The 13,039-nt window shown below is 42.8% G+C and overlaps 1 protein-coding gene across 1 annotated transcript; it reads left to right on the top strand.

Moving 5' to 3' along the window:
- The first annotated feature begins 1,789 nt into the window (after positions 1–1,789).
- On the top strand, positions 1,790–10,088 carry LOC136432971 (organic cation transporter protein-like). The gene is made up of 9 exons (XM_066424700.1): positions 1,790–2,161; positions 3,042–3,145; positions 3,537–3,691; positions 4,204–4,372; positions 4,782–5,015; positions 7,986–8,200; positions 9,133–9,241; positions 9,465–9,674; positions 9,956–10,088. The coding sequence occupies exons 1-9, from the start codon at positions 1,790–1,792 to the stop codon at positions 10,086–10,088; spliced, it is 1,701 nt and encodes a 566-aa protein (XP_066280797.1).
- The last annotated feature ends 2,951 nt before the right edge of the window (positions 10,089–13,039 follow it).

Here is a 13,039-nt window from a genome sequence, read left to right as displayed (position 1 = left end):
TTTGGGAACCCTAAAACTGATGCGAGCGTGCGAATAAAAGAAGTTTGGAAAAAAGGTTGTCTTCATTATGAAATCTACGTGGTCAGGAAGGTTGAACAAATGACTAAACACACAGAGTATGGTATAGTGAATAATGAATTCTTCATTTTCATTTCTTCACATCTTCTTCTTTAACTTTGGAATTAATTTTAGCATTCTACGACTTGAGTACTGAAATATGGCTTTCCAGTATTTTTTTGCAATTTACCGCATATATTCGATCATTTTGCAGCTGCTTTGTATGATTTACAGTATGGTCGGAAAAAAAACTTTTTTTTTTGGAAACGGACGAAAATTGATGCGCGCGCGGATGTAATCTATATAATCAAATCAACATGGCCTTACCACGGAGACAAAGTCACAAACGAAAAATGAAAGCCTGATCTCCAAGCAGTTCTATCGGTAGCAAGACAGTATCCATTGACCGAAACAACATCCACCTGACCGGCTGGATATTGTTCCTATGCTCATGGCACTGTCTGGTAACGTATGGTTGTGCGACCAACTCCATCGCCTCTCATTACATATTTCTTCAAATATCTGGACGCAGATCTAACGCTGTTAACATGTTAAAAGTCATTTAGAAGACAGAAGCCTGAAACATAAACAGTGCATGTAATAAGATAGGTAGAAGGAATCCCCATGTTGGCGGTACTGTGTGCCTGTGTCATCGTTATACGGGACGACTGTCTTGGAAGTCGCGGCGTTTGGAACCGCACACCTCCGGAGCAAAGAATTTGTCAATCTTGTAACTTGAATAAGGCCATGTTGATTTTGATTATATGGATGACATCCGCGCGCGCATCATTTTTTGTCCATTTCCAAAATAATAATAAAAAGTTTTCAACCATACTGTAAACCGTAAAAACAGCTGCAAAATGAGAAAATACATGCTGTAAATTGGAAAAAATATTTTAGAAAATGGATACTAATATCATAGAATGCCAAAGTCAATTCCAAAGTCAAAGAAGGAGATTTGAAAGAACAAAAATGAAGACTCTATATTTCGGTATACCATACTCAATCTGTTCAACCTTCCTGACCACGCAGATTTCATACTGAATGCAACTTTTTTGGGGGGCCAAACTTTTTTTTATTCGCACGCTCGCATCAGTTTTGGGTTCTCCAGAGGATGTCATCCATATGATTAAATCAACATGGCCTAAGGTGAAAAGATAAGGTCTACTCAGTATTGTAGATTGTACTTTATATCGTAACGATAGAAACATTGTTTTCAATCATACCATAGGAACGTTTCCACACTTAAAATCTATGTCTAGTACTGAAAAATTTATTTTTCTTATGCGTTTTGACCATACTACAAACCCATCTCATCCTATATCTGACTCAAGCTCTTTAAATACAAAAGATTGAGGTTTTTTTTTGCTTACAAGTTTGGATTAGCGTAGAAAAAAATTGTTTTGCATAACACAAGAGGTCTTTTAAGGACGCCCAACGACCCCACATTAAGGTCAAGGCTTGACCTGCTTTGTCAACTCTCTGTGGCCTTCGGGGTTCAGGGCATTATCTGTAGAGACTGGCTGGTTCACTGACTTTACCTTGATTTTGTTTTTAAGTGATTTGGGTGTTGAAGATAACACGTAACTACATATACCTCTGCGTCCTGTCGCATTCAATCACAGGAGCAAGTCGCAAGTCGTGTCACCGGCCGATACCATTTCTTTTCAGCCCTGTGTTTGGACACGATTTCGAGGATTGCACTGCCTTGATATAACGTTAACGTGTTAATATGGAGTACGAAGATGTATTACGGCAGTATCTCGGTGAGTTCGGCCGGTACCAGAAACTGGCGGCTGTGCTCACCGTCCTGGTCGGTCCGTCTGTCGGGGCAACCATGTTCGCCCAGGCTTTCCTAGCGGCCACTCCCGCGCACCACTGCCGACTCCACCAGAACGACTCCTCGGCGATGTATGGTCACCCTTCCGAGAGGCTCAACTCCAGTGTTCCGGTGGAGTACGTGGAAGGTACGTGGAGGTACAGCTCGTGTTTGATGTACAATAGAACTGGTGGAACATCAGCGGGAAATAACCAGACTATTACATCATGTAAGCACGGCTGGGAGTATGACAAGGGTGTGTACCACAGCACTATTGTTACAGAGGTAAGGGCGATGTTACCCAACGTTTAGTAACCATTGAAGTGACGAGGTGAAGATATTGAAACACAATAGGCTGGAATGTTCACGAGTGTACCTATGGCCGCCATTAGAGAAGTACATACTTAGTATATTCCCAAGATATTTTATTTTTGAGACCGATACAGACATTGTTTCCAACAAACACATACTAGGTGGCGTCTTATATGATAACCTAATCATCTGGAAGTGAGGCGCATTTCACTTTCGACTGAGTTCACTTTCCACTTAGTTTATTCACATGTACCCACCGATAGGTGTGGTCGGGCTATGTCGTGATATTTTTCATATACTAGTATACTGCAAGCCATGTTGTCTCATATAACATCTACTAAACAAAATTCCACCTAATCTCCACGCAGATCTACACCGGTGCCTGACTGGACCTTCTCTGGCTAGCTTATACGATTTCGGCACCGGTGTAGATCTACTTGGAGATTAAATTCCATCAGGGTACACGATTCCGCCACCTTGAAAAGATACGTCTAAACGGATCTCCAACCCAAATTCCCCCAGTGTAATGCACTCCTGTCTATCTAAACTTAGCATACATGGGGGGTGGGGGGTGCTGCACCTGAGATCTCTGAAACACACGGTTTTTCAAAGTGGCTGATTTATGTAACCTGGTGGATTAACGTTAATGGAGGTTACTCCTTAATTCGAAGTTTCTGTACAATAAGTCACATGGTTTCTTCTGGTGGGGATACAAGTATGATTTTATAGATAGCACTAGAACATTTTCCATTCTTACATTCATGGTGCAAAGACGTGGTGACAAAATGACCTATTTTCCGCTAAAATCTTTTTGAATAAACTATGATGCAACATATGATTTGTATGCCCCCAGTACAACCTTGTGTGTGAGAGACAATGGTTGAAGGAACTGGGACAGTCCATCTTCATGGTGGGGGTGAGCGCTGGGGGCCTCATCTCAGGAACGACTTCGGACAGGTAAAAAAAATCGTTGTCATGTTTATCTCAACCGGGACGTGGGCCGATATCGACTTGTAACAACCTTTGACCCTATTACTGACGTCACGCATGCGTCAGGTCACGTGTCCAGAGCTATTGGGTCAGAGAGCGGAAAATTCCAAATTGAGTTGGAGAAAAGTTCCATAATAATGTCATTTTCCAACTCAGTTGAACTTTCATGCTAATACATGTTTCCCTTCCTGTGCAGAGAGCGTCATTTATGTAGAAGCACGTCTTCTGGAAGAGAATAATACGCCATATTTTTGATATGTTTCTAGACCTCACTGTCGAAAGTCTACTACCCCTGAAATATAATTCTCAAAAGTGCAGGCAATAAAAACAATCACAGTATTTTCGATGTTTTTGTCAGATTTGGACGCCGACCAACGATTCTAGCCTGTATCCTGCTACAGCTGAGTGCAGGACTTGCTGCTGCCTTCACCAAAGACTACATCAGCTTCCTTGTTCTCCGTCTGGTTGCCGGCGGGGCTGCCAACGGTGTCTACTACGTCGGCTTTTCCCTAGGTATACTAAGCTTGATTCCCATATTCTCCTCATTAACCCTTGTTCTGCTGGATTTCCAGAGCAAAAATATGCCTCCACAACTGACGTGTCCAGACAACTTTGAAACAAAGGGTACTAGTTTGATATTGCTCATTTAGTTGCTTCGTTTTACAACAACCACACTGGTGAAACATCCGCATTCTAGAAATACCCTCAACCCAACAATTGCCAGGGCTAGCAAACAGAACAAGCATGTGCAAACCGACAATTGTCGGGCTCAGCAGGACTAGGTTATTAAGATAGACTATTAAGATAGACTAGAATCATGACATTTGAATTTATTGCTAACAGTTATTTATTGTAATATCACAACATCAGTTCAGCCTTCGGGCCGCGACTGTAGTGATAAGAATTTGTGTTCTCAATAGAAACAATTACTACTACATAGTACATATACACATAAGCAAGCAATTGTTTTTGTCACAATTTGTCTTAAATGAATGACTGACGTGTTCCCACTTGTTGGTGGCCAGGCATGGAATCCATAGGCTCATCCAAGCGAAATGTAGTGGGGATGGCAATTTCGCTGAGCTGGGCAGTTGGATCTATCGTTCTCGGAAGTCTGGCGTACTTCTTGCGTGATTGGTGGAGCCTCCAACTGGCCTTGACAGTAATGTCAGCGCCACTTCTCTCGTACTGGTGGTACGTTTACTTGAAAAAGTTGTTATGAAACACAAGAGGCGAGGAGAATAACCTCCTCGCTCCCGGGGGTCGAACCCGGGCCCGCCAGTCCACATGCCGCACGCCTTAACCGCTAGGCTAAAAGGTCCGCACCAGTTAGACTGGTCAGTTAGTGGCGCTTGAACCACACTGTTACAGTTGCGATAAGATAGGGTACTGTAGTCGCCATGATTGTTGGTTGAACTTCAAAGAGTCCGACCTGTAAAGGAAAGGAAAATGCATAATGCATTGTGCATTGCATAATGTGCATTGCATAATGTGCAACATTTTCTGTCTTTTTGCTTAATAGAAATTCCGTATCAATATCATGAATTTACGCTGAAACATGTATGATTCGTAATCCTTCCATAAACTTTCACGTCGACTGTAGGCTTCTTCCCGAATCGCCACGATGGCTTCTAAGCAACAACCGGGCCAAGGAATCCAAACTAAGTATTCAGAAGGCTGCCAAGATGAACAAGGTCACCATACCGGACGATGTCTACGAACAAGTGACAAAGCCAAAGGATGAAGAACCTGGGGTGAAGTCTAAGAAGTACACTCTGATCGACCTGATCCGAGGCCCTCGTCTAAGGATGATCACAGTAACGACGTCTTTAGTATGGTAAGTATTTAGTATGGTATGTATACATTTTTCTTTGGGTTTGCGGAAAAAGCTGGCCCTGTCTACCTCGCCTGTCTACCCTGGCTGTCTACAAAAAAAAAAACCTTTTTGGGCCCCAAGGGCATGCATGGGGGTTTTGCATCTGATTGAATTTTCTTGAGGAAAAACTGGGTCAGTGGCAATCCCAGCTGTAAGTGGGCTGGATGGAAGACAACAAAAAGCTAATTGTGCTGTTGGGGGAAAAAGGCAGCTATGAGCAACTCCACCAACACTGGAAGAAAATATATTATTTATAAACAAACATCTAAGTATACAATAAAATGTACCAGGATTATTAAACTAGATAGAAGGGGTGTGATAGGGTACAGGATAAACAAAGAAAACTAGTAGGATGGGCCAGGCAATGATAGGGCCTTTGTTTGCCAGAACTGCGTACAGTATGTACCCCGACTTGTAGCGTATGTACCCCGACTTGTAGCGTATGTACCCCGATTTGTAACGTATGTACCCCGACTTGTAACGTATGTACCCCGACTTCTAGCGTATGTACCCCCACTTCTAGCGTATGTACCCCGACTTGTAGCGTATGTACCCCTACTTGTAACGTATGTACCCCGACTTTTAGCGTATGTACCCCGACTTGTAATGTATGTACCCCGACATGTAGCGTACGTTCCCCGACTTGTAGCGTATGTACCCTGACTTCTAGCGTATGTACCCCGACCTGTAACGTATGTACCCCGACTTGTAACGTATGTACCCCGACTTGTAACGTATGTACCCCGACTTGTAGCGTATGTACCCCGACTTGTAGCGTTTGTACCCCCAATTGTAGCGTATGTACCCCGACTTGTAGCGTATGTACCCTGACCTATAGCGCATGTTCCCCTGACTTGTAGCGTATGTACCCCGACTTGTAGCGTATGTACCCCGACAGGTAACGTATGTACCCCGACTTGTAGAGTATGTACCCCGACTTGTAGCGTATGTACCCCGACTTGTAGCGTATGTACCCCGACTTGTAGCGTTTGTACCCCGACTTGTAGCGTATGTACCCTGACTTGTAGCGTATGTGGCCCCGACTTGTAGCGTATGTACCCTGACTTGTAGCGTATGTACCCGACTTGTAGCGTATGTACCCCGACTTGTAGCGTATGTACCCCGACTTGAAGCGTATGTACCCCGACTTCTAGCGTAAGTACCCCGACTTCTAGCGTATGTACCCCGACGTGTAATGTATGTACCCCGACTTGTAGCGTATGTACCCCGACTTGTAGCGTATGTACCCCGACTTGTAGCGTTTGTACCCCGACTTGTAGCGTATGTAACCTGACTTCTTGCGTATGTACCCCGACTTGTAACGTATGTACCCCGACTTGTAACGTATGTACCCCGACTTGTAGCATAAGTACCCCGACTTCTAGCGTATGTACCCCGACTTGTAGCGTATGAACTCTGACTTGTAGCGTATGTACCCCGACTTGTATCGTATGAACCCCGACTTGTAGCGTAAGTACCCTGACTTGTAGCGTATGTGGCCCCGACTTGTAGCATATGTACCGTGACTTGTAGCGTATGTACCCTGACTTGTAGCGTATGTACCCCGACTTGTAGCGTATGTACCCCGACTTGTAGCGTATGTACCCTAACTTGCAGCGTATGTACCCCGACTTGTAGCGTATGTACCCCGACTTGTAGCGTATGTACCCCGACTTGTAGCGTATGTACCCTGACTTGTAGCGTATGTACCCCGACTTGTAGCGTATGTACCCCGACTTGTAGCGTATGTCCCCGACTTGTAGCGTATGTACCCCGACTTGTAGCGTATGTACCCCGACTTGTAGCGTATGTACCCCGTCTTGTAGCGTATGTACCCCGACTTGTAGCGTATGTACCCCGACTTGTTACGTATGTGCCCCGAAACTAAGCGTTTAAAGTTAAACAAGCCAGCACCATACATCTGCTTGGATATATGGAAACTGCTTTTATTATCCTTTGCTATTTGGTGAGTATCAACTACAGGAACCCCCAGGAGTGTCAGACATCTGTTGTGAATTTAGCTGATGTGACCAAGGAGGTTATATCTATAATCTCCTTGTTGTGACAAACAAACAGCTCCAAACAAAGATCCTATTGTTGTCTGGCTCATCCTACCTGTTTCTTTGTTCCCTTGTATTACCTTCCACTTCAATTTTGTTTAACATTTCAGATACATTTTATTGTATACATGTACTTGGAACTTTTTTTCTAGTCTTGGTGGAATTGCTTACAGCTTCACCCCCACCCACCCCCATCCCATCACCAATAGGCGTTGTCTTCCATCCAGCTCACACACATCTGGAATTGCATTGACCCAGTTTTTCGTCTTCCAAGAAATTCCATTTAAGGCCAAACCCCCATGCATACCCTTGGGGCCCCAAAAAGGTAGATAGCCAGGGTAGACAGGCCAGGTAGACAGGGCCAGCTTTTTCCGCGAACCCTTTTTCTTTAACTCAAGAGCGACCGATATGCAGGCATTGCGATTGATTACCTTTGCCAAAAAGGTTATGTTTTGGGGAGAGCCTTTTTAAGGTACTGCAGCGGAACTTCCGGTTTTGAACAATATGAAGGTGTTTTTTTTGCGAAGGGATGGGTTAGTGGAACTCTAGTTGGTTGATTTCTTTTGTGTAGGTAAAGCTAATGACTTTTCATACTAGACACACTCGTTTGATACTAGACACTGCATACGTATTCAGAAGAATCGTAAACATCAACATAAAGGATATTGATCTTTCTATTCAAAACGGCACACAAAATGATGCATTATGTTCGTTTATTTTATCTTATCTATCTTTATTTATTTTCTGTCATTTTTACACGGGGTTGCCTAGCTCGGTGATCAACACTGCTTTGCAGTGGTGCCCTGCGTCATAAATAGATAAAGTAGTATACAGTCACATACAAACCCAAAAAGCTTTCTTCGTTTGCTAGGTTTGCCACAGTGGCCGTGTACTACGCCATGGCCATTGGTTCTGCCGACCTGGCTGGTGACCCTTACCTGAACTTCGTCCTCGGCGCACTGCCGGGGATGGTGCTGTCTCTTGTGGCCGTGGTTGCCATGGAGAAGTGGGGGAGGAGGCCCGTGGTTGGTGGATATCTGTTCCTGGCAGGAGCCGCCTGTCTCGCGGTAACAGCAACACCAGCAGGTGGGCTGACAGCACTTTAAAGCACGTGTTCGTACGATTTGATGTGTAGTTTGTTTGTTTGTTTGTTTTAAAGGCAAACAAAGCAATATTATGGACAAAAAATGCAACTAAAAAAATGCTGAAATCTTTTTTTGTAGTGATATTTACTAACACTGTCTGGCACATTTGTGTAATAAGTTCATACATTGAGCATTTTAAACCGTACAAAAACATGCCATAAGATGATCCCCTAGGCCTTAGTTTCGCGAGTTCTTAAATTACAACAAAGTTCTTACATTACAACGAAGTCATATTTTGCATCATGGACGTCGCTATACATGTACATTGTGATTATGTTGTTTGAACTGATAATGTATAGAAATGAGTAAATAAATTGACTTTCAAAATCCGAATTTCGGGCCCTTATATTGTCTGAGTTGCCTTTAACGACTTTGCACAGAAGCACAGAACTAATGCTCACTGAAGCAGCAACTCTTCTCCCAAAGGCAGAAACATCAAACTTAGGCAAGCTTGTCTGATGTAAAAGACTCACTAGGCGTATCAGGAGTTTCGAAGGCTGCTCCGGAAATGTATAACATTGTCTTGTTTTTTTTTACGTAGAGTTGTACATAAATCGGCCTACATAGTTCGATATATGAACAAGGCATGACAATATAATATTGAATGTCTTGGTATGCGATAATATTGGATCGGAGTTGAATACATACAATCGATTGAAACAATTTTTATCGGTCTTCATCATAGGTTGGACAAGCCATTATGAAGAGGAATTCGTTCTTACTATCATTAAGGCATGTTGGACACAGTCTCTCATTGGCTGGTGTGTTGTAGTGTCGGCCCTTTTCGAAGTTGTATAGAGTGCGCACTAATCCTTAATCATGTAACTATATGTTGTTGATATAGACATTAATTGATGGAATATTATGTTACAGAACGGCAGGATGTCATTCGATACCTCTTCTTGCTCGGCCGGTGTGCCGTTACCGTCGCCTTCAACACTCTGGCCGTGTACACCACGGAGGTCTTCCCCACCGTGGTCAGGTAGGACGGTCTGAGTCTGATTACGAAACACCTCAAGGTCAATTGTGCATGAAGAAATAGGCCAATTGGGACCTGAGCATTACTCTCTGTCCTCCATCGCAGATGCAGGCCACTTTTGTCTAAGTTTGTGTGCTCCTAGATAGATGATTGATTTCGTCCTGTTACAATCCTGGAAATGATATCGATAAAGCATGGACGATATCAAGCGTAGCTTTTGTTTCAGGACGATGGGTGTGGGCGTGAGTAACATGTCGTCACGGGTAGGCGGCATCCTGTCACCGTTAGTGTCCCTGCTGGCGGTCGTGTGGCCGCCCCTCCCCATGCTCGTGTTCGGGATACTCTGCACTCTCGGCGGGGCCGCAGTCTTCAGTCTGCCCGAGACGGTCGGCATCCCTCTACCGGATACACTTGAAGACGGCGAGAACTTGGGAAGGTACGCTTTTGAATATGCGAAAATGGCAAATGCAATTATGCCATTCCATTTATAATGGAGTGAATGGGAAATGGTAATAGGGTTTTCAGACTTTTATGCATATCCCCGAAATATGCGATTAACCGTAATGCACATAGCTGGAATCTGTAATAGCAGTAATCAACGTCGATCAAATCCCAATCTTCATAGCCGATTTCTATTTTTTATTCTTATTCTCATGTCCCTCTTGTTTACGTTGTGCATGTATTTTTTAACAATTATATCCTCGGTTATTTCCACAGAAAACAGAAACCAAAGATTGACAAAGCGGAAAAGAGTGGCGAGTTCAAATGCGACCGCGACCTCAGCTACATTGGACCTGTTGCTGTTAGCGGTCACGTGATCTGGGACAACGATCTTTTCTATTATACCTGAACACACCCTAAAGGGCCAGTCGTGCTTAGTCCATGTTAATTTGATTATATGGATGACATTCGCGCGCGCATCAATTTTCGTCCGTTTCCAGTCTTAGGCCATACTGTAAATCGTAAAAAGCAGCTGCAACGAGAGAAAATCCATTCTGCAAACTTGAAAAAAGGTAGAAAGGTAAAGTCGATTCCAAAGTCAAAGAAGAAGTTTTGAAAGAAACAAAATTAAGAATCTATATTTCGGTATACCATACTCGGTGTTTTTAATTTTGTCTATTCTTCCTGACCACGCATATTTCATAATGAAGGCAACTTTCTTTTTTTTACCTTTTTAATTTGCACGCTCGCATCAGTTTTGCGGTTCCCAGATGATGTCATCCATACAATCAAATCAACATGGCCTTACGTCGACGAAAAGAAGCCGAACCCATGTATTTATTAGAGTACAGTTTCAGAACCAATGTTTCAGATTAGTATTAGAAGTCCAGCCAGTGTCATTATATGTACTTTACTACGACTTTTGTATCAGTAGGGTATGAATTAATGGTTAGTGACCCACCCCGAGGTGTAACGTTATATGGTATCATGAAGCTGGTCATTTGCTATAACCACCGGTATAAAATTACCAAGTGAGCAACGCAAACGAAGCAACGTGAACGAAGATGAGGACAAGAAGATATGTACTTTTTTCATAAATTCTGATAAGGTTGATAAAGCTGAAAAGGCAGAACGTCACATGACAATCAGTAAGCTGTCATGATCGATAATTGTTCTTTCATCAGGAGGTAGATTGTAGGTATATGGCCGTATGTCGTTGTTACTAGTGTATCAACAAAGGTGTTCAGATGCTTATATGTGGATTAATAGTCAAGTAATGTAAAAGGCGAAAGTTGTCATAGGACATCGGATAGGTCTCCAATCAGACATTGGGCTGAAAGATCGCAAAGACGGCAGGGCATCTCTAACAGTCCCTTACCCTAGCCTCCACTACGGGCGTATGGATCGTAGAATTCGACAGAAAAAGGAATAATTAGCCAGTAGAGTCAGTCCACGGTGAAGATCACATTTCGCCCGCGTAACAGAGCCAGAGCCTGCAAATGAAACCCTGGCAATATTCTGCCTATAGCCGGCGTAGTTAGTCTGGTAGAGACTACCCTTACCCCATACAAGTTGAATAAAAGGCCAAAGCTTTTAATAGAAAACGGATGATGTCCACATAAGTCCTTAACCTACACATTAAGTACAAGATATGATGTGTACATGAATGTAGGGGGCGCTTCGACAGGCGGACATGGTGGTACATTTGGGCTCCTCGTGAGGCGCCTATTAAAGAATCGATCTTTTCATTCCACCTCCTGTCTTAAAGGTCGTTGTAGATGTTTGTAAAGATTTGACTTATTTGAGAAAGTTTCCACTGGCTTTAAGCCCAATTAACAGACTATTTTCAAATTCTACATACCCTAACAGAGGCAAATCTGCAGTACCGATCCCGGCCGGCCCGAGTAAAGTGGCTAAAACGACCGCCATATTGTCAAATTCCAGTCTTTTCGGGAATGGGGAAATCGCAAAAGGTTCGCAAATAGGTTTGAATTTTTGAATATTCATGCCGAATGTACAATGCCAGAACTTGACGTCACCCATTGTGACCTTACAATTGATCAATTCAGCAGTCGATGTTTTTAAAATTTAGTTTTGTGGGAAAACGTGCTGGCAAAATTAAACAGCCATCTTTATGCAAACTACATGTATCGTGTTTCTTCTACTAGATTTATCAAGTTTTGAATTTGAAAAAGTCTGCAGTAACAATAATACGTTGAACAAATACAAGTGTTTTTGTATGATTTTGCCTTCATTATGAAATCTACGTGGTCAGGAAAGTTGAACAAATGACTAAACATGTGTACATCAAGTCTTGTCCGTAATAATTCTAGAATATCTACGGACATCATTTGCTTTCCCTTGAGGACATTTGCCTTTTTGATACTCAAATTCATCAATTTCTGGACACTAGATCACAAAACGATAAAACAAAGGCATACCTATAAAATAACCGTTTTGCTACATAGACAGGTTCACTGAAAAGGCTGTACAAATTTGTAGCAGTCTGGAATCGTAAACATCAACATAAAGGATATTGATCTTTCTATTCAAAACGGCACACAAAATTATGCATTATGTTCGTTTATTTTATCTTATCTTATCTATCTTTATTTATTTTCTGTCATTTTTACACGGGGTTGCCTAGCTCGGTGATCAACACTGCTTTGCAGTGGTGCCCTGCGTCATAAATAGATAAAGTAGTATACAGTCACATACAAACCCAAAAAGCTTTGTTCGTTTGCTAGGTTTGCCACAGTAGCCGTGTACTACGCCATGGCCATCGGTTCTGCCGACCTGGCTGGTGACCCTTACCTGAACTTCGTCCTCGGCGCACTGCCGGAGATGGTGCTGTCTCTTGTGGCCGTGGTTGCCATGGAGAAGTGGGGGAGGAGGCCTGTGGTTGGTGGATATCTGTTCCTGGCAGGAGCCGCCTGTCTCACGGTAACAGCAACACCAGCAGGTGGGCTGACAGCACTGTAAAGCACGTGTTCGTACGATTTGATGTGTAGTTTGTTTGTTTGTTTGTTTTAAAGGCAAACAAAGCAATATTATGGACAAAAAATGCAACTAAAAAAATGTTGAAATCTTTTTTTGTAGTGATATTTACTAACACTGTCTGGCACATTTGTGTAATAAGTTCATACATTGAGCATTTTAAACCGTGCAAAAACATGCCATAAGATGATCCCCTAGGCCTTAGTTTCGCGAGCCTACAAAAACCCCGGCGACTATTTTCAGTTCTTACATTACAACAAAGTCCTTACATTACAACGAAGTCATATTTTGCATCATGGACGTCGCTATACATGTACATTGTGATTATGTTGTTTGAACTGATGATGTATAGAAATGAGTAAA

Source organism: Branchiostoma lanceolatum, chromosome 4 (genome assembly GCF_035083965.1).
Source record: "Branchiostoma lanceolatum isolate klBraLanc5 chromosome 4, klBraLanc5.hap2, whole genome shotgun sequence".
NCBI lineage: Eukaryota > Metazoa > Chordata > Leptocardii > Amphioxiformes > Branchiostomatidae > Branchiostoma > Branchiostoma lanceolatum.
Note: the sequence above shows the minus strand (reverse complement) of the source record. Positions and strands in the feature narration are given on the sequence as shown.

Bases quoted from the DNA above. Each gene is read 5' to 3' on its own strand.
- LOC136432971 (XM_066424700.1), top strand. From the start codon at position 1,790: ATGGAGTACGAAGATGTATTACGGCAGTATCTCGGTGAGTTCGGCCGG. The intron at 5,016-7,985 runs GTAAGTATTTAG...TTCGTTTGCTAG, and splicing joins GTAACGACGTCTTTAGTATG to GTTTGCCACAGTGGCCGTGT. The intron at 8,201-9,132 runs GTGGGCTGACAG...ATTATGTTACAG, and splicing joins GGTAACAGCAACACCAGCAG to AACGGCAGGATGTCATTCGA.